This window comes from Aethalodelphis obliquidens, unplaced genomic scaffold (genome assembly GCF_003676395.1).
Source record: "Aethalodelphis obliquidens isolate GAN/ISIS:26980383/991018 unplaced genomic scaffold, ASM367639v1 scaffold8, whole genome shotgun sequence".
Classification (NCBI taxonomy): domain Eukaryota; kingdom Metazoa; phylum Chordata; class Mammalia; order Artiodactyla; family Delphinidae; genus Aethalodelphis; species Aethalodelphis obliquidens.
The window spans coordinates 33,216,937-33,239,048 of NW_020837952.1; the positions used below are offsets into that span (position 1 = coordinate 33,216,937).

Sequence of the window (22,112 nt, forward strand, 5' to 3'; positions counted from 1 at the left end):
CTGGTTTTGGTATCAGGGTGATGGTGGCCTCATAGAATGAGTTTGGGAGTTTTCCTTCCTCTGCAATTTTTGGAAGAGTTTGAGAAGGATGGATGTTAGCTCTTCTCTAAATGTTTGATAGAATTCACCTGTGAAGCCATCTGGTCCTGGACTTTTGTTTGTTGGAAGATTTTTAATCACAGTTTCCATTTCATTACTTGTGATTGGTCTGTTCATATTTTCTATTTCTTCCTGGTTCAGTCTTGGAAGGTTATACCTTTCTAAGAATTTGTCTGTTTCTTCCAGGTTGTCCATTTTATTGGCATGGAGTTGCTTGTAGTAATCTCTTAGGATGCTTTGTATTTCTGCAATGTCTGTTGTAACTTCTCCTTTTTCATTTCTAATTTTATTGATTTGAGTCCTTTCCCTCTTTTTCTTGATGAGTCTGGCTAATGGTTTATCAGTTTTGTTTATCTTCTCAAAAAACCAGCTTTTAGTTTTATTGATCTTTGCCATTGTTTTCTTTGTTTCTATTTCATTGATTTCTGCTCTGGTCTTTATGATTTCTTTCCTTCTACTAACTTTGGGTTTTGTTTGTTCTTCTTTCTCTAGTTCCTTTAGGTGTAAGGTTAGATTGTTTATTTGAGATTTTTCTTGTTCCTTGAGGTAGGCTTGTATAGCTATAAACTTCCCTCTTATAACTGCTTTTGTTGCATCCCATAGATTTTGGATCGTCGTGTTTTCATTGTCATTTGTCTCTAGGTATTTTTTGATTTCCTCTTTGATTTCTTCAGTGATCACTTCATTATTAAGTAGTGTATTGTTTAGCCTCCATGTGTTTGTGTTTTTTACGTTTTCTTCCCTGTAATTCATTTCTAATCTCATAGAGTTGTGGTCAGAAAAGATGCTTGGTATGATTTCAATTTTCTTAAATTTACTGAGGCTTGATTTGTGACCCAAGATGTGATCTATCCTGGAGAATGTTCCATGCGCACTTGAGAAGAAAGTGTAATCTGCTGTTTTGGGATGGAATGTCCTATAAATATTAAATCTGTCTGGTCTATTGTGTCATTTAAAGCTTGTGTTTCCTTATTTATTTTCATTTTGGATGATCTGTCCATTGGTGTAAGTGAGGTGTTAAAGTCCCCCACTATTACTGTGTTACTGTCGATTTCCTCTTTTATAGCTGTTAGCACTTGCCTTATGTATTGAGATGCTCCTATGTTGGGTGCATATATATTTCTAGTTGTTAAATGTTCTTCTTGGATTGATCCCTTGATCATTACGTAGTGTCCTTCCTTGTCTCTTGTAACATTCTTTATTTTAAAGTCTATTTTATCTGATATGAGTATTGCTACTCCAGCTTTCTTTGGATTTCCATTAGCATGGAATATCTTTTTCCATCCCCTCACTTTCATTCTGTATGAGTCCCTATGTCTGAAATGGGTCTCTTGTAGACAGCATGTATATGGGTCTTGTTTTTGTATCTATTCAGCAAACCTGTGTCTTTTGGTTGGAGCATTTACTCCATTCACATTTAAGGTAATTATCGATATGTATGTTCCTATTACCATTTTCTTAATTTTGGGGGGTTTGTTTTTGTAGGTCCTTTTCTTCTCTTGTGTTTTCCACTTAGAGAAGTTCCTTTAGCATTTGTTGTAGAGCTGGTTTGGTGGTGCTGAATTCTCTTAGCTTTTGCTTGTCTGTAAAGCTTTTGATCTCCCCATCGAATCTGAATGGGATCCTTGCTGGGTAGAGTAATCTTGGTTGTAGGTACTCCCCTTTCATCACTTTAAGTATATCATGCCACTCCCTTCTGGCTTGTCAAGTTTCTGCTGAGAAATCATCTGTTAACCTTAATGGGAGTTCCCTTGTATGTTATTTATCATTTTTCCCTTGGTGCTTTCAATAATTTTTCTTTGTCTTTAATTTTTGCCAATTTGATTACTATGTGTCTTGGTGTGTTTCTCCTTGTGTTTATCCTGTTTGGGACTCTCTGCGCTTCCTGGACTTGGGTGGCTATTTCCTTTCCCATGTTAGGGAAGTCTTCTGCTATAATCTCTTCAAATATTTTCTCAGGTCCCTTCTCTCTCTCTTCTCCTTCTGGGACCCCTATAATGAGAATGTTGTTGCGTTTAATGTCCCAGAGGTCTCTTAGGCTGTCTTCATTTCTTTTCATTCCTTTTTCTTTATTCTGTTCTGCAGCAGTGAATTCCACCATTCTGTCTTCCAGGTCACTTATCCGTTCTTCTGCCTCAGTTATTCTGCTTTTGATTCCTTCTAGTGCATTTTTCACTTCAGTTATTGTATTGTTCATCTCTGTTTGTTTGTTCTTTATTTCTTCTAGACCTTTGTGAAACATTTCTTGCATCTTCTCAATCTTTGCTTCCATTCTTTTTCCGAGGTCCTGGATCCTCTTCACTATCATTATTCTGAATTCTTTTTCTGGAAGGTTGCCTATCTCCTTTTCATTTAGTTGTTTTTCTGGGGTTTTATCTTGTTCATTCATCTGGTACATAGCCCTCTGCCTTTTCATCTTGTCTGTCTCTCTGTGAATGTGGTTTTTGTTCCACAGGCTGCAGGATTGTAGTTCTTCTTGCTTCTGCTGTCTGCCGTATGTAAATACTCTTAAACATTATAAGTACTCTAAAAATCAAATATATCTTATTCCCAAATATAATTTCAAAGTATTAAAACCATAGTTTTAATTTACTTATTTTTCCTCTATTAATTTTAAAGTTTCTTTTTGTGAGAACATTTAACCAAACAGTAGTTTGTCACCCCAACCTGAGAGGTTTCTGACCCCATACACAAGACTTGATTTTCACTACCCGATGGTGGATATCCTGACTTGTTTTGTTTTTCTGAATTACAATTACACTCACACAGTTTAAAGGGAAAATAGTTCTTTATGCTGTGTTTAAACACATCACGTGTTCTGTCAGTTATATCCTCTTGGGACTGTCATTCAGGAATGTGCTGACCTATCTCATTGTTGCCTGGGTAGTAGACCTGCTTGCATGGCTATAGTTCTGTGTAGCAACCCTTATCTCCTGATTTCCCTATCTTTATGTTTCTTAGTATACTTCCTCATGTTATTGGGGTATCTCTTCTATTAGTTTCCTGAGAAGAAAAACATTAGAGGTACATTTTTGAGACCTTGAATGTTTTAAAGTATTTTTATTCTACTTTCTACTTGGCAAATTTGGGTTTATTAATGTAGAATTTTAAGGTGGAAATTATTATCCATCAGAAATTTGAAGCATTATTCCCTTTTTGTTTTCTGAATTTCACCCCCCCACCCCCCCACCCCCGCCAGCTTCTAACATTGTTGGTAAAAAAAAAAAGTGATTTATTTGGATTCGTAACCTTTGGTATGGAACCTGCATTATTTCTTTCTGGAAGCTTTTAGTACCCTCTCTTTGTTTCCAGTGTTGTAAAATTTTATAAGATTCTGTTTTCAATTGGTAGAAGATAGCTGGAGGGTCTAAAACTATACTAAGAAGGGTATCGAGGGTTACTCTTCATTGCAGTGCACGGGCTTCTCATTGTGGTGGCTTCTCTTGTGGATCATGGACTCTAGGCATGCCGGCTTCAGTATTTGCAGCACAAGGCCTCAGTAGTTGTGGCACATAGGCTTAGTTGCTCCGTGGCATGTGGGATCTTCCCAGAACAGGGATCAAACCCATGTCCCCTGCATTGGCAGGCAGATTCTTAGCCACTGCCCCACCTGGGAGGTCCATCTGTTCCTAGCCCTACTTCCTGAGATCCTTGGCATCAGTTTTTGAGATGATGCCGGCAGGAGTGCAGAAAACTTTTTAGCTTTTCCCCCTTCAGGTAAGAATTCACTTTCTTGATCTCTATTGAGTCACTTATTAAACATTTTACCTTTCCAGCTTCCAAAATGTGCTGTGGTTTCCTCTCCAATTGTCTTTATCCTTGTGAATTTATAGCCTTCCTTTTTTAAAAAAATATTGACTGTCATTTTACTGTGGTTGAGAAGTTGAGCCAGATCTCTCCAATCTTTAAACACACACCATCAACTTTTTTTTTGATAATGTGTACAAGACCATACCATTTAGAGATGCTAAATTTCTTCTGGATTCAAGATAAACTCTTAGGTAATTTTTCTGTTAATTGAAAACCAGACTTCTTCAAAAGGAACAGCTAATTTCCTTTCTGATTTGTTGGTTTCAGTTTAACATTTCTTTTAAAAGTCTAATGTATTCTGAAATTTTTCTGTCTCATTCTAAAGAAACTTCAATACCTTCCCATAGGTGTTTATGTGTATATATATATATATATATATATATATATATATATATATATACACTTATACAGCTCGTATCTTGTTTAAGGTCTCTACCTTATTCTTCTCTGATCTGACAAGAATTCCTGCAGATATATCTCTGGTTCCAGATCTTCTGGCTCTGTGAGTGATATATTAATTTCCTATTGCTCCTATAACAAATTAACACAAATGTAGTAGCTTAAAATAGCAAATTTATTATTTTACAGTTCTGGAAGTCAGAAGTCCAAAATGGATCTCACTAGACTAAAATTGAGATGTCAGTAGGGCTGTGGTCCTTTTAGAAGCTCTAATGAAGAATGTATTTCTTTGTCTTTTCCAGCTTCTAGAGGCTGCTGTCAATCCTTAGCTTGTGGCCCACAGGCAGCCATCATATCACTCTGACCTCTGCTTTTTCAAGTCTCCTGCTTCCCTCATTCATTTGTGAGGTCTCTTATCATTGAATTGGCCCACCCAAGAAAATCTAGGATAATTTCCTTATCTCAAAATCCTCAATTTAATCACACCTATAAAGTTTCTTTTGCTCTGTAAGGTAACATATTCACAGGTTCAGATGATTTACATATTTGGGGGACCATTATTCTTCCCTCCACAAGTGATAACACTAAAGTGATACTAATGACACTACTCAAGCTAGAAAAGTATCTCATCAGCTTGTTTTTTTACAGTATACCTTCAAACCTTATTTTTATAGTAGGGTTGATTCACCAGTATCCTCCAGTTCATATAGTTCTTTTTACTCTATAAACATTCCCTCACTGAATCTTTTCTAAAGCAATGACTTAGTTATGAATTGTCATGTATGAAGACCTGTCTCTAGATTAAAAGCTTTTGTTGCAATGGGAAGAAGAAAAACCATAGTTTATATCTGTTTCATAAACTACTCCTATGCCCCAGGGGCCAAGCAGATAAGATAAGTCCATCAAATAACTCAATCCAGTAAAAGATAAAGGAACAGTAGTTAAACTGGCTAGTATACAGTTAGCATAAAGGCATGCAAGACAAATATTTTTAAAAGGCTTTTGATCAAGCTGAACAGGGCTTCAGGCTACAAGTTTGGACTCCTGATTTAGGTAATAGTTGATCTTTATAGTCATAAGGTACTTAAACAGCTTTATTTACATTTCAGAAAACCCATGATCAGTGTCTTTTTAAGTATGTATTTGTTTTCCCACAAGGATTCATTTAGATACTGCTGGAGCACATCATGCCAGGTTTTTTTTTAGATATCTTATATATATTTGTTTCCCAGGTGACCTGACCTGTGACAGTTGATAAGGAGTTCACTATCTAGTTAGCTAAAGAGATAGGTTTAAAGATTGAGTGATGTGATAAAAGGCTGTATTAGAGGTATGAAAACACATATGAAAGAGCAATTAATTCTGTCTTAGGTTAGGAATATGGAGAGGTGGTCAGCTAATACTCCTTAAGTGGGTGGAATTTGAACTGAGCTTTAAAGAATTAATTCTCTGTGAGAATTAGCATTCTATCTTTATTTTGCTTATTCTTCTATTAAAACTATACTTATTAGAGAAAAAAATGTTGCTTATTTCATTTTATCTTCATGATTTTCCCTTCCAGATTTTGTCCACAAGTGCTTGTGGAAAAGATGGCTGATATTAACCTAAAAGAAGTAACCTTAATAATAGGCGTAGTTGCTGCTTGCTATTGGAACAGCCTCTTTTGTGGTTTTGTTTTTGATGATGTGTCAGCAATACTGGATAATAAAGACCTGCATCCATCTACACCTTTAAAAACTTTATTTCAGAATGATTTCTGGGGAACCCCTATGTCTGAAGTAAGTATATATTACTTATATGTATCTCAGATTTTAAATTATTCCGGGAGTTTAGTACTCCTAATTTTTTATCAACATTGCATTGCCATCATCATAGTAATTATGGATTTTTTTCCTCAAAAATTTTGTACGAGACATGTTTGTAATAAATTAGATAGGAAGTTGAAAATGTGATCATATTTTTTATAGTACTTGATTCTTTCCTTGGTTGTGTACCTTGGCTTAATCTCTTTAAAAATAATATATGTGTGTAAAAACCAAATGTGTTAGAACAGTAGGCGTAACACAAATCTAACTGAATTTATTTCTCTTTTTTCTCTCTTATGAGTCAGGCAGAAGAGATGACTGCTTGTGGTATTTAACCATTTAAAAATATATGTAACTTCAATATAAATAGATTAGACTTTAAGGGTAAAAATGCTAAGTATACATATTGCCTACTTTTCTGCAGAAAAAATGATTTATTAAAAATTTTAATTTGTGCCATATCTCCTACCTAATATTTAATTTGATTTTATATTGAGAACCCAAAAGTTTAGTTCATGTTTATGGAGATATTTTTACTTTGCCAGTAACTTTATTTTGAAGGTCACTGGATTAAATCTTTGTTAGCTTGGGATCATATAGATAGATTCTAATTTTAGTTCTATCATGTAAAAGCTGTGTGAAATAGGTGGGAACACAGCTTTTAGATGACTGAGGCATTTTCCTGATCTATAAAAGAATAATACCTTGAGGATTAATTAATCTGTCTGTAGTACATAGCACATAGTTGTTATGTGCTAACAACTTAACATAACATATAAACATAACATAACATATAACACTTTTTGTCATTTGTCATTCTTGGCCCCTTTCTGCATTCTCCAAATCTGGAAGCTTCTCAAGGAGGGGTATGGAATCTTTCATTCCTCTCGTCACAAACAAATATTTTTTCTTATTAAATAAGCAGATTATTTATTTTCCTGCAACCTTTCCTATTCTTACCGAATTCTAGCCTTTAGAAGAAATAAGTCTTTTGATAACAAGGGGAAAATATGGTACTATTATAACATATATTCTAGATAATTTATTCCCCTCTACCCATACCCTTTATCCCCAGAGACTCTTAGAAATATGTCCATTCCCCCAATTTATGCTAATATCTATTTTGATTTTAATCATGTTATTAGATTTTGACCTGAAAGGTTTGAAACCAAAAGGTTTCTACAACATTTTTCTGCTTTCTGTTACAAGTCATTTCAGTTCAATACATTGCCTTTAAAAACAATTTTGTATGCTTGGGGTGAAATTCGAAGGATGTACAGGAATTAGCCAAGCAGGAAAATGCATTCTAGGTAGATAGCACCCATGTTGTGTATAGTGAATACAGACAGAGTTATTACAATGCTTTTAATTTCAAAATGGGAACTGTTTGTTTCTTGTGCTTCCTAATGTTCCCTATTGGGGATGAGCAGGCTTAAGTCTATAGCTATATACCAGAGTTACAGCAAAATATGGTAAGAGGTAGGAGAGCAAAGAAGGTGAGTGTGGATGCCTTTATAAAAAATTACAAGAATAGGGCTTCCCTGGTGGCGCAGTGGTTGAGAATCTGCCTGCTAATGCAGGGGACACAGCTTCGAGCCCTGGTCTGGGAGGATCCCACATGCTGCAGAGCAACTAGGCCTGTGAGCCACAACTACTGAGCCTGCGCGTCTGGAGCCTGTGCTCTGCAACAAGAGAGGCTGCAATAGTGATAGGCCCGCACACCGTGATGAAGAGTGGCCCCTGCTTGCCACAACTAGAGAAAGCCCTCGCACAGAAACGAAGACCCAACACAGCAAAAATTAATTAATTAATTAATAAACTCCTACCCCCAACATCTTAAAGAAAAATTACAAAAAATAAATAGGATAATATTTTATATCTTTTTAACTTGTGTGTTTTATTCTTAAATCTGGTTTGATTTTGTCTTAGAGTAAAAATATTTCTTGTTAAATATAACTTCTAGTTTATAAAGAAATTCAGTACCTCACATAGAATTTGATTTATTGCCAATAGAGACTGCAATAACAAAGGTATCTATTCTCTAAGAAAGTTTTTGCTCTTGTATTACTTTCTGTGTAGTATGTTTGGTTTAATATATTCAGGTTTATACATTATGGAGGTGTCGTTTCAAAAGACAACTAGACAGTACCTTTTTGAGTCATCATTGTTTAAACTGCACTGGGTAAGCATTCTGTTCTTATGTTTTCTTTTGAAGATCTAGCCAGCAGTTACATGAATGCTTGTATTGGTAATAGTTTGGGTAGCTGGTTTTGGAGAGAAATCCTATGCTACAACTTGATTAATATCACTGTTGTCCTACTTTTTTAAATTTGTGTATTGAAGAGGAATTAGTAGTTAGGTCTTCTTTTACTGTTAATTCTTTGACTACTATATATCAGAGATGAAATTGCCTTGTTTTTGTACAAAGGAAATAGGAAAACACAAAAAAAACCCACATAGAGCTATCTTTTATGTTTGTATTATTCTTGGGGCATTTCATTATTTTACTGTTATTTCTCAGCCAAATGTAGTAAAAGCAGTGATTAGTTCATGTACCCAGAAGGACCGAGATACTTTAATAATCAATGATTGATGATTCTTTTTTCCTTTTAGGAGAGAAGCCACAAGTCTTACCGTCCCTTAACAGTATTGACGTTTCGCTTAAATTATTTGTTTAGTGAACTGAAACCTATGTCATATCATCTCCTAAATATGATTTTTCATGCTGTGGTTAGTGTGATATTTCTTAAAGTCTGCAAACTCTTTCTGGATAACCGGAGTAGTGTGATTGCTTCTTTACTTTTTGCAGTGCACCCAATACACACAGAAGCAGTAAGTAAAACTATAAATTGATGTTTTTTGCATTATTCCTATACGTGTCTATAATGGTATATATTTTTAAGGAAAAAAAAAAATTAACCATGACTTTAATCCAAGTATTTGAAGACTCCTATTGGTACAGTGTCTTAACTTATTAGTGTAGAGTCTAACTTTCCTACTATGTAAAATTTTTTAAAACAAATTTTGAAACAAACATTTATTCAAGAACATAAGATGTAATCACTCAACTTTAGTGATGTAAAATATAAATGAATACAGTAATTTTCTTTGCTAATTTTTATATGAATAAAGATTTTAAATATTTGTCAACTTGGCATTTTTTTTGTTTCAAAGGACAGAAAATAATAAGAGAAACTTATGTAAGGGATGAAAATTTATCAAAATACATGCAGACATGGACAGATATCGTAACAGATGATGCTCAGTAATTTCTTATTGTCTATTGCCATGTGTTTAAAAATTGTGAGCTGTCTCTACTATTGCCAATATGCTCATCACCAGCACATTCACAAACTATAACTGTATTTTTCTTGGTAATCTTGAGACTCCAGAATTGCCTCTCAGCAGAGCAAAGAGGACTCTATTCAGTTGCTTTGTTACAAGCTTTCAATTTTAAACAAGAGTCTGTATGCTTAAACTCTGCCAGGGTATGTGTGTCTGTGTCTGTATATGTGTGTGTGTGTGTGTGTGTGTGTGTGTGTGTGTGTGTGTGTGTGTATGTGTTGGAGGGGAGTTGTGCATCTCTCCCAGTATCTTGAAACTTTTGGTGTCTAGCTGAACATTTTTCTATACAGCTACAAAAATAATAGGTTGCTTTAAGTTTTATAGTGAGTTCAGAATACTTTAAAGGGATTTGGGGGCTTTATATTTAAATTTTTTGAATTTAAAAGGATGTTTTAAAGTTTATTGTCTTTTTAAATTTTAGTTTGCAGGTTTATTTGTGAGCTATAATGTATTGAGTTTATTATATTTTTGTATTTTAAGAACACTTGTATTTTAAGAAAACATGTAAGAACTACATCTAGATAGTGTACTATAATTGTGTAAGATGTTACCATTAGAGGAAGCTGGGTAAAGGGTAAACAGGACTTCTCTATACTATTTTTGCGACTTCCTCTGAGTCTATAATTACTCCAGAATAATAAAAGAACTGTTACAGTCACTGATAAATTTACTTTTATAGAAGACATACAAATTCACCACATGAGGGCACTCAAAGAATGCTTAAAAAGCAGAAATGTGCACTTGAAAAGTTATGGCAGTTTAATTTCTAATTCAACTGCTGTTGCAATTATAGTTAAATTTTCAAGATGCTTTTTATTAATATGAACCCCTCTCCTTCCCTTTCTAGGTAACAGGTGTTGTAGGAAGAGCAGAACTTTTGTCATCTATCTTTTTTCTAGCTGCATTTTTGTCATATACCAAATCAAAAGGACCAGATAATTCCATAGGTAAATGTCTAACATTTAACTTTTTACTTTAGCTATAAAACTCGATCAAGTAATTTCTGTTTACTTCAAGTGGTTCTTATAAAACATATGCCATTTTTGGTATTTATCTTTATATATCATGCTATTGTACTTTAGCATCTATGGACATAAGAAAAGTATGTGACATTGTCAATATTAAAAATTACTGTTTGTAGTTTATATTTTATCATGACTAACAGTTTCTATTTGATCTAATTTTTAAAAATTTCCCTAGAATATAAGAGTTTTAGGATCATTCTTAGTTCCATTTGCTGTTACCTGTAAATGATGAAGTACCAATACTCCAGTTGTCTTTATATAGGTAACACATGTGAAGGCTATGAATTGTATTGTTTAGGCAAAGTTAAAAGCCTGTTAGAGGATAACTTTTATTATGTGTTGATCATAGTTCAGCTATTTAATGAGTCCCCTCCATGTAGCCCACCCTGGAAAATGCTTTGTATGCATTAACCCATTAGCGCTAATGATGTCAGAAAACAAATTCCAGGCAATAAAATGATTTATTAAGAGTGTGGGCCCAATGTGCATGAAAGGGCACATACTGTGAAGCGCATTATGACCTTAACCTGTACTTGGTTAATCTTAAAATTTAATGCTGAGTTTTTTTTCTGTGTTGTTGGAGAATTTTCTCACTATAAACCCAAGGCACTGATGATAAGGAGCTTAATTTTGTATGTATGAAAACAAAGTTTCAAGAGAGAAGCAATTTAGTTAAACAGCTTCTTAGATTTGTAATATGAGTAGGTTTCCCTCTTGATGCTATATGCACAATGCCTTCTTAAAACAGTTTTGAGTTCAGTATAACATAGTGGTTCAAAGCATGGACTCTGGAGTCTGGTTTCACATTTCAGGTCCACCATTTAGTAGCTCCATTTACTATGTTGGTCAGATTACATAACCTCTCTGTGCTTTAGTTTCTTTATAAAATGTAGATAATAATAGTCCCTACCTGTTGAGAAGGATTAGTTGAGTTAAGCATGTTAAGGGATTTAAAGCAGTACTTGGCTCATAGGAAGTGGTGTCCCTATTTTTCCTGTTGCCTGTAATGCAGTGAGAGGTAGTTCAGTAGCTAATATAGAATTGCAAACTAATATCATCTTTAAATACCATCCTAAGCAATACATGAATGATAAACTTAGAAAATACTGTGAACTTCAAGACCATGATCAGGCTCCTGCCCATCTCTCTAAACATGTCTCCTGCATTTTTGCCCTAGTCACTTCACTATAGCCAAGCAGACCTTCTTGCTACTCTTAAACAAGTGAAGCACTGGCCTTTATACTTGTTGTACCCTCTTTCTTGAATTTTCTTCTTTTAGATCTTCACATAGTTGTTTCATTTATATTCTTTACATCATCAGGCCTCAGCTCAACGGTCTCCCTCTTAGAGAAGTTCTTCATTCTAACTAAAATATCCTTTCATTTTATTATATTTTTGATCCTTAATAATTTTACTTGGTCCTTTTTAATGATTTCATATTCTTTATAACTCCAGTATCTTTCCTTTAGAATTACTTATTTTAAATTCTTAGTCTTTTCAGTTAATTCTTAATTAGTCATGTATGTTGTTATATTTGTGCTCTCTCTTTTATAACTGTGGTACCCTTCAGGTATCTACTTATTTTGGCTTGTGAGCTCAGGCCACATGTTCTCTGAAAGTTATCAACCACTGTGAGAAAGTGATAAAGAGAAAGACCAGCGCCACTCTGTCCATCTGGTGACTCATTAAAATCCAGGGTGGAGATCTCCAGGTTCCCCAGGGCCACTGTTGATCACTATTGTTACCATTCTACCAACTACCTGCTCTAGTCTCTTAAAGAGAATCAGCGTTAAGAACAGGCCAGTCTACCACCCCCCTGCATTTAGATGGAAGGTCTGTGGGTGGAAGAGACTGCTGAAGAGTGGTTGGTCATTTTGTACCTTTAAAAAAAATCTTACTCCTTATCCCAGCAGGGCTTCGGAAGTATTCTCATTTAATCCCTGGAACACCCACAACCTACGGTAGCTGCAGATTTCTACAGTAAAGGCGCAAATAATGATTTACCCAGGGCAGTCAGGATTGGCTAGGAAAAACGTTTAAAAAAAATCTTCTCACTCTCTGCTTTAGATGTAGTCCCTCGAAACACCCATGCAAACATACATGATGTTTAAGATAACCTTCAATGCCCAGGAATTTCTCTCTTTTTTTGTTTTTAATATCTTAGAAGCCATATTTTCCTCTCACTTAATCTTTCTAGGCTTGATTTTGGGGAAAGGGGCTAACAGATCAACAGGTCATGCTAGTTTACCACTTGACCAAAACAAAAACCAAATCATGTTGCTTTCTATCCCTTTAACCTACATTTCTCATAAAACTCATTTTTAATCTAAAAATACATAATTTTTTTAACCCATTTATTGTTCTCTTACAATAGGATATAACCTTCATTAGAGTAGGTAACTTTCTCTCACTTTCTTATCTCCATTTCCTAGATGGTTCTTGGTATACAGTGAGTGTTCAGTATATATTTGTTGAGGAAATGATTAGGTGAATGAATATAATATATTTTAAATTCTAATTGAAAACATACTGAAACTTGCTCAGGACCTCTCTCTGTCCTCTTTTCCGCTATGGTATTTTGTACGCCACATTTCATTATTTCACTCCTGAGACCACAGTTTTGTCATCATCTTTGTATTCTCCATTCTATCTAAGGTATTTGTCCTATGCAAAGATTTTCAATTTGTAATTATTTAATCACTTCAAATTCTGGGTTATTCATGTCCCATACCCTTTTCACAAGCATCATTCATCTTAGGCCCTTTGCACTTGATTTTTCATTACTTTAGGTTTCTGCTCAAATGTCATCAGTAGCACCACTCATCTTCCCCCCTCCGTTTTATTTCCCTTCACTTTCTGCTTTTCTCTATAATACTTAGGTCACCATTTGACAAAAAATATTTATTTATTGTTATCTCTCTCCCCTACAAATGCAGTAAATACTTAAAATAACTATTTAAATACATGATTACTGAAGGTGTGTACCTTTACACATGTAAAGTCAGCTTGGAAACATATTTTGAAATTGGAATAGATTTTGATGATTGAAATTGATTCTACACTTATACATGTATTTTTTTTTTCAGTGTCAACTTATTTAGCAGGGGTACTTGTTTTGGACAAAATCACACATGGTAACTTTAGCCACAGAGACCTGATTATAAAAATCAAAGTGTATATGTTCATAAAGTAATTTAGTCACCAAAGAACTGAAGTGACTGGTTTCAGCAAAACGTTTGCCTTTATTAGAACTATTAGTTGCTTACATTGAATCCAGCATCTTGGAAGGCAGCTGTTTGATTTCTCTTCCTTGGAGTGAAAATACAAATTAGTGAGAAGCTCTGAATTTAGTATCAGAAGAACCAAGTTAAAGTCATGGTCTCCTTATTGTGCATGACTCTTTTTAAACCTTCAAAATTCTTTTCTCATCTTAAAAATGAGTATGATTGCACCTGCCCTCATATCCCATAAGGTGATTGAAATGCAATGAAATATGCTAAACTGGTTATATAAACTGTTTAATATACCTATTTTCAAGGCCATTGTTTCCCACTAGTTTTTAATCTGTGCATACCCATTCAGGCATACCATTCTGTATCATCTGTATCATTCATTTGCCAAGCTTATTCCCTCCTCTATTCCTTTATTCATACATACCCCTTTCCCAATTCTTTCATGTCCTGTATATCCTTCAAGGTCCAACTTAGGTTCAACTTGTTTTGTAAATAATCATCTACTAATTTCTTTGCTCTGTGAATTTCTTGGTGACTTTAGCAGGATAGTTCAACCCTTGATATAATCTGTTACATTAATATTGATGGTTTAGGCCTAACTAGAATATGAGATACTTTTTTGAGGAAGGAATACTATTATATCAATACTTAGTATTTCCAATAGTGTTCTCATTTTTTTTTTTCAGTTGTTTTTCCTTTCGGTAATGTTACTCTATAGAGTATTTTAAAATTGAAAATGATTTCAAAAACAGATGTTTCTATATGAAGCCCAGTGACAAAAGAAAAATGTATTAGATTCATGAATTCTGTTCTTTTTTATACCTGGATTTAAATCAGTTATTTGAGTTTACTTTGATTAATGTCCTTAATAAAAACTGAGGTTACACAATCAAAGTACCATATATTTCTTAAACTGGAAAAGAATTAGAAATCATATTTGCCAATAAGAAAACTAAAGCTCAGAAAAGTTGCCCAGAATCACAAAGCAAGTTAGTAGTAGATCCAGATTTACTCTCACAATTCATGGTTCTTTAATCAAATTACTACTGAGTAGTAGACATTTACTTAAAATTGATGAAGTAGGTTTTCCACTTAAATAGAACTTGTGAATATTCTGTTACAAATTTTTTAAAGAATAGTATTGATTTAAATGCTTATTGCTAACATGTTTTAGTTTTTATAGTCTTTTTTTAGTAAGAATGGTACTGTAGTTTGCCCAGTATTTTTCACTTTCAAGTTTTTTTTTAATTACTCACAGATATAATAAAGTATATAGGTACCTCTATGATAATTTCAGGTATTTATCTTCATTTCAAATTGATAGTTCATTAATTACCACACTCAACCCTGTAAGTTTCTCTTCTCCAGATTGGCCACTCTACCTTTGTTTTTAAATGTTAGCATTTGGTTAGATAATTTTCCTGTCCACAAAAATTTTTTAGTTCAAATTATATATCTTGATTTTTTTAATATATAAAGCAAAAATTACAGCATTTCAATATGTTTTAAAATATAAAGTATGTCAGTGGAAAATAACAAATGTGAATATAGAATCACAAGTAAAGTTTTTCAGTAATGTCTAATAGTTATCTAACTTAAAATATCCTTTTATGATATTATAAAATTGTTTTGTGTGTTTTTATATTTTTCTGTTCTTAAATTGCAGTGTGGACTCCTATCGCGTTGACAGTGTTTTTAGTGGCTGTTGCAACACTGTGTAAAGAGCAGGGAATAACAGTTGTGGGAATTTGCTGTGTGTATGAAGTATTTATTGCCCAGGGGGTAAGGAGAAATCTAAATTTCCTTGTTGCTATCTTTTATCCTATTTGAATCAGATTATAATAAACTTATTTTCTAAATGTATTATTATATAAATTGGTCTGTTTACCAATTATGATTACTAAAAATTTGCAAGAAACAAGCATGTTTTGCCTTCATACCCACTGAAAATTTCTCAACATTTTATATTATACCTTCAGTTTTTTAAGGAAGTTTCAATAATGAAACCATTAAGCAACTTGGGAAAGCACACAGTAATACTGTACAGTATAATTAATTATTGGATAAGATTATTGGGCTCAGTTTTATTCATTATCAGCTCCACCATTTGCTCCATGTTGGTTTTATAATTTTGGTCAATTTTTATTTAATCTTGCATTTAGAAAGTATGATAATTGTTGAAAAATTACAGTAAAGTGCTATTTGTTACTTAAACATTTTTTTTCTTTTCTAGTATACTTTGCCATTATTATGTACTACTGCTGGACAGTTTCTTCGCGGAAAGGGTAGTATTCCATTTTCTATGCTGCAGACACTAATAAAACTCATTGTTTTGATGTTCAGTACACTATTACTTGTTGTGATTAGAGTCCAGGTTATTCAATCCCAACTTCCAGTATTCACCAGGTATGATATTCTGGTTCTTTTGTTTTCTTCCATCTTTTTTTTTTTTAACTTTGCATTTTAAGTGATTGTAAATGTTCCAGAAAGTCTTTGATTTACATTGAGGTTTTTTAACAGCTTTATTGAGGTATAATTAATACTTTTTAAAAACCTGCATATATATAAAATGTACAAATTAATAGGTTTTGACATACATGTACACTCATGAAAACATCACAGTCAAGATAATGACCCCCCAAAATTGGTTAAGTCTTCTATAGCCTTAGTGAGTTTTGTCTACTTGTTTTATTAATTATTGAGAGAAGGATGTTGAAATCGCTGACTATAGCTGTAGATTTGTCTATTTTGCCTTGCAGTTTTATCAGTTTTTGCTTCATGTTCTTTAAAGCTCTATTATAAAGTGTATCAGTGTTTAGGATTGTGATGTCCTCTTAATGAATTGATCCCTTTATCATTATTAAATGAGCTTCATCTCCAGTAGTAGTCTTTACTAAGACATTCATTTTGCCTTATATTAATGTAACCACTCCAACTATCTTTTGTTCGTGTTACATGGTTTATCTTTTACTTATTAAATCTATCTATATCTTTATTATTTAAAGTAGATTTCTTGTAGGCTGCATATAGTTGGGTCTTCCTTTTTTGTTTGGTCAGATAATCTGTCTTTTAAATGGGGGGGTTCAACTGTTGATAGTTTGTTGTAAATCTACCATCTTGCTAATCGTTTTCTCTCTGTCTTGTCTGTTCTGTGTTCCCTTTTTTTCTCTCTCTCTTCTTTTGAATTGAGTATATTGTAATACTCTGTTCTTAGCTCCTTGTTGGCTTATTAGCTGTATATCTTTGCTGTGTATTTTTAGTGATTGCTTTAGGGTTTTTTGTTTATGTCCTTTGCTTATCACAGTTTATCTGAAAGGCATATTATAATTGCAAGTATATATAGTATAAATGTCAGCATATATAGTACAAATATATACAATAAATTTTTATGTAAATATATAAACTTATTATAAATAAGAACTTAGCCTTGGTGCTATTTGCATACATTTTTATTGAGTATACATTGTAAATCTGACAATACATTGTTAACTTTTGCTTTCAACAATTATCTTTGGAAGAGATTTAAATTTTAAATTCTTTTATGTTACCCCATAGAGTTACCATTTCTAGTGTTCTTCATTTCTTTGTTAGATCAAGATTTTCATCTGGCACCATTTTTCCTTGTGACTGAAGGACTTCCTTTGACATTTCTTGACATGTAGGACTGCTGGTGATGAATTCTTTAAGCTTTTGTATATTAAAAAATCTTTATTTTACCTTCATTTTTGAAAAATATTTCCCGTGAGTGTAGAATTCTACATCGACTGTTTTTCATTCACTAATATAAAAATGTTGCTCTGTATTCTCTGGCTTGTGTTATTTTAAATGGGAAATCTTATCCTTATCTTTATGCTTCTGCATGTAGTATCTTTTTTTTCTATGCCTGCTTTTAATAGTTTCTCTTTATCATTGTTTCTCTTCTTATATATTTTTTTAAATTGAGACATAATTGACATATAGCATTGTATTAATTTTAGGTGTACAATATAATGGTTTTATACACACACACACACACACACACACACAAATGATTATCATAATAAGTTTAGTTAACATCCATCATCACACATAATTACAAAAATTTTTTTTCCTTTTGATGAGAACTTCTGAGATCTACTTTCTTAGCAGCTTTCAAATATACAATACAGTCTTGTTAACTACAGTCATCATGCTGTACATTACATCCCCAGGACTTATTTATCTTATAAATAAGTTTGGAAGTTTGGGTGAAGATGGGCAAAAGGTACAAACTTTCAGTTAATGTTTATTTTATCTTCTTGTTTCTTATGCTTAGGTTAATTGAGCTTTTTAGAATCTGTAGGTCTTACTTTATATAAATTTTGGAAATTACTTCTTGAAATATTTTTTACTTTGCTCTCCACTCTTCTTGTAGGACTCCAGTTACATGTATTTTAGGCTTCTTGAAGTCATACTGATGCTCTGTTTATGCCCCTTCCCTCCAAAGCTATTTTCCCCATTTTCATTTTGGATAGTTTCTTTTGTTGTATCTTCAAGTTTACTAATCTTTTTTCTGCATAGTCTAATCTGCCCTTAATTTTTTCTAGTTATTTTTCATCTCAGACATTGTTTTCATCTCTGTTTGAGTTCTTTTGGGGCCTTTTTTGCGTATTCCATGTTTCTGCATGTTCCAGTACTTTAATGTCTTTATCTACTAATTGTATCATTTGTTGGTCAATTTAGATTGTATAGTTTTTCTCCTCATGGATTGTATTTTTCTACTTCTTCACATGCCTGGTAGTTTTTTAATAGGTGCCATATGTGAACTTTACCTTAATGTATTCCTGTATTGTAGACCATTGTTCTGGGATGCATGTAAGTTATTTGAAAAATGTTTCATCTTCAAGTCTTGCTTTTAAGCTTTGTTTTGGGAGACCACAGTAGCATTTAGGATAGGGCTAATTTTGCTTCCTTGCTGACACAAGACCCTTCTGACCACTCTACCAATAGACTATGAATTATGAGGATTTCCACTCTGGCTGCTGAGGAACTATTCCCAGTTGTATTTGATATTTGTGAATGTTTATCTAATCCTTTCAGAAGGTATTTTCCTAACTGTATTAGTTTTCTTAGATATGATTTAACAAATTACCAGAAACAGAGTGGCTTAAAGCAGCAGGAATTTATTCTCTCACAGTGATGGAGGCCAGAGTCCAAAATCAAGGTGTCAGGCATAGTTGGTTCCTTCTGAAGGCCCTGGGAAAGAATCTGTTCTGTGCCTCTTTCCTAGCTTCTGGTATTGACATTCCTTGGTATGTTGCTGCATCACTGTAATCTGCTCCATCTTTACCTGGCCTTCTTCCATGTTTGTTTCTCTGTATTTTCTCTTCTTTGTATAAGGACCTCAGTCACTGAATAGTGGGCCCATCCTCATCCAGTATGACCTCACCTTAACTGTAATTACATTGGCAAAGACCCTACTTCCAAATAAAGTCACATTCTGAGGTTATTGATAGACATGAACTTTGGGGAGACATGAATCAACCCACTACACTGTCCCCTAGGTATTTCCCCACATATGTGTGCTGATCAGTTCTCAGTAGTACTGGAAGCTGGAGAGAGATCCTCTACAGATCTGAGTTCTCTCTCAGCAGCTTTCTTCTCTCTGATATTCTGCCCACTAATTCTAACCCCCTGGACTTCTAGGGCTCCCAGCTCTATCTTCTCAACTCAGAGATCCAAGTGGATTCCACTCAGGTTCTCTCTTGCTGCACAGACTAAAAACTCTATTGAGGTACTAATCTCTCCAGGTAGGGCTCCCCTCATTTGTTTTTTTTTTTCCTATCAGGTATTGTCCTTCTTTGCCTGATACTCAGTATATTAAAAGAAGTTTTAGGGCTTCCCTGGTGGCGCAGTGGTTGAGAGTCCGCCTGCCGATGCAGGGGACGCGGGTTCGTGCCCCAGTCCGGGAAGATCCCACATGCCACGGAGCCGCTGGGCCCATGAGCCATGGCCGCTGAGCCTGCGCATCCGGAGCCTGTGCTCCGCAACGGGAGAAGCCGCAACAGTGAGAGGCCCGCGTACCACAAAAAAAAAAAGAAGTTTTATATATATTGTCTATTTTTTAGTTGTTTAAGGCTAGAAGCAAAAGTTTTACTGAATTTTAACAGTAAAAATTTTATCGTTTTTTTCCCTGCTCTAAGATTAGCATTATTCCATTTCACCTTACTTATCTAAAGTTTAAGAGGAAACTTAGACTAGTTCCCTATTCAGTTTTAAGTGACAGACATTACATGCAAGAACTTTTTTTTTAAACAAAAGCCCAAAATATTGTTCATGTTGCTATCCATGATAGTTCATTTCTGGCCCTGGTTAGAATAAATTTTATTCAGATAATTTCTTTTATGCCCAACACATTCTTTGTGATTTTCACATAATTATCCTTTTTTTCTCTCTCTCTCTTTCCTTTTTCTTTTTTAAATTGAGATATAGTTGATTTACAATGTGTTAGTTTTTGGTGTATAGCAAAGTAATTCAGTTTTACATAAATATATATATATATTCTTTTTTAGATTTTTTTCCATTATAGGTTATTACAAGGTATTGAATATAGTTCCCTATGCTATACAGTGGGACCTTGTTTATCTGTTTTATCAGTATATGTAGTAGTGTGTATCTGTTAAACCCAGGCTCCTAATTTATCCCTTTCCCACCTTTTCCCCTTTGGTAACCATAAATTTGTTTCCTATGCCTGTGAGTCTGTTTCTGTTTTATAAATAAGTTCATTTGTATCATTATTTTAGATTCCACATATAAGTGATACCATGTGATACTTGTCTTTCTCTGCCTGACTTACTTCACTAAGTATGATAATCTCGAGGTCTATCCATGCTGCTGCAAATGGCATTATTTCATTGTTTTTTATGGCTGTGTAGTATTCCATTGTGTAATACTTATCCTTCTTAACAGCATTTTTTTTCTTTAAAAAATAATTACTTTTTAACTTCCAGAATTTCTGAGTCTAGCCATGCTAAACAGCTCATTTAAGCATGATAGTATGGGAAATAAATTGAATTGTAGATAGATATTTTATATTTCCTTCTTCACTAGTTTCAGTGTTTTTGTTCTGTTTATCATTCCTTTCAGAGAATTTGAATCAACTGTTTTCTATCTCTAGTTTTACAATATGAAAATGTGGTTTATAGGTGTGAATGTATTTGTTTTGTATATGTGTGTGTGGATGACTGTATGGGGTATGTTATAAATATATATTTTCCAAATGTAAGCATTTAAAAATGTGTGTGTGTGTATGTATTTGTGTGTGTTATATAAATTTTATTCTATTACCCTTTGAGGTTGATTGTAATATGATTTGACTTGCTTTGACATGTACTCTTTGACTGCAGTTCAATTATTAAATCACCTATCCTAGATAAACTGTTAATTTTTTAAAATGAACTCTGAAAGTGGATTACAGGGGAAAAGCTTTGTATTCAGTTCTGTTGATTATTTTGAGAATTCAAGTCCTGAGTTTCAAGACTTAGTATTTTTCATATATGTATATATTCAAATATGAAAATTTAGAAAATATTATTCGTTCAAAAACTGTGTACTTTTTCTCAACCATTTGATATTTTTAAGAAGACCAAGTCAAATAAGTAGTAGAGGTTGATTTTTCATTGGCTTATTCATTTTAAAATGAGAAATAGGGTTTTTAAAGGACTATATGTTAATATAGCCAATACAATTTAGAACATAGCCTAAAGAAATAAAAATCTGAAATGATTCATTTAAATGTACTTTTAAAAAAATGATTTGACTTAATATGCAGAAAATAGACTAATGAAATGTACATTTAATGTATCATGGCTTATATAAACTAGGATATAAGCTTATATTAAGTAGAACACAAATAAAATGTTACATAGGTACAGTTACTCCTCTGTACTGGGAATTTGGTTTTTAGCTTTCTAGAAGTCTAAGCAAAGAGGAAAAGCCCATAGGTAATATAGTTTTTTCTGTTCGTGACAAAAGAAAAACATAGTAATTCTTTCTAGGAAGCATAAGTTTTATTAGCACTTAGTGGTGAAAGAAACGTCTCATGTAGGAAAACATTGCTTAGTGTTCTCAGAAGCATTCGTAAACACATGCAACAATGAATCTTATAAAACTTTTCTTATGACTTTTAATCAGAAGGTCATAATTTAATGAAAGTGCTTCTGCAGAATGTCATAATATTATAGAATGCATGTCTGAATCATAATAATAAACTAAAAATAGATCACCTGCTTGCCCTTCAAACAGTTCTTCATAAATATCATTGCTCTCAACTAGGCATTTCATAAAGGTTAGACAGTTTGAACTTTGGCAAGAGTCTGAAATATCCATAAAAATATTTGTCTTCGGTTTAACAAGATTACATGTAGAATATTGCTTTT

General features: G+C 33.5%; 1 protein-coding gene across 3 annotated transcripts in view; it reads left to right on the plus strand.

The window, feature by feature from the left end:
* Positions 1-22,112, plus strand: part of TMTC3 (transmembrane O-mannosyltransferase targeting cadherins 3) — an 83,323-nt gene that overhangs the window by 8,010 nt on the left and 53,201 nt on the right. For all 3 annotated transcript variants that reach the window (XM_027107143.1, XM_027107144.1, XM_027107145.1), the window contains exons 2-6: positions 5,870-6,086; positions 8,727-8,945; positions 10,306-10,405; positions 15,383-15,498; positions 15,950-16,122. In XM_027107143.1, the coding sequence (XP_026962944.1) occupies positions 5,898-6,086; positions 8,727-8,945; positions 10,306-10,405; positions 15,383-15,498; positions 15,950-16,122 (797 nt within the window). In that variant the 5' untranslated portion in view covers positions 5,870-5,897. The remainder of the gene's footprint in view (positions 1-5,869; positions 6,087-8,726; positions 8,946-10,305; positions 10,406-15,382; positions 15,499-15,949; positions 16,123-22,112) is intronic.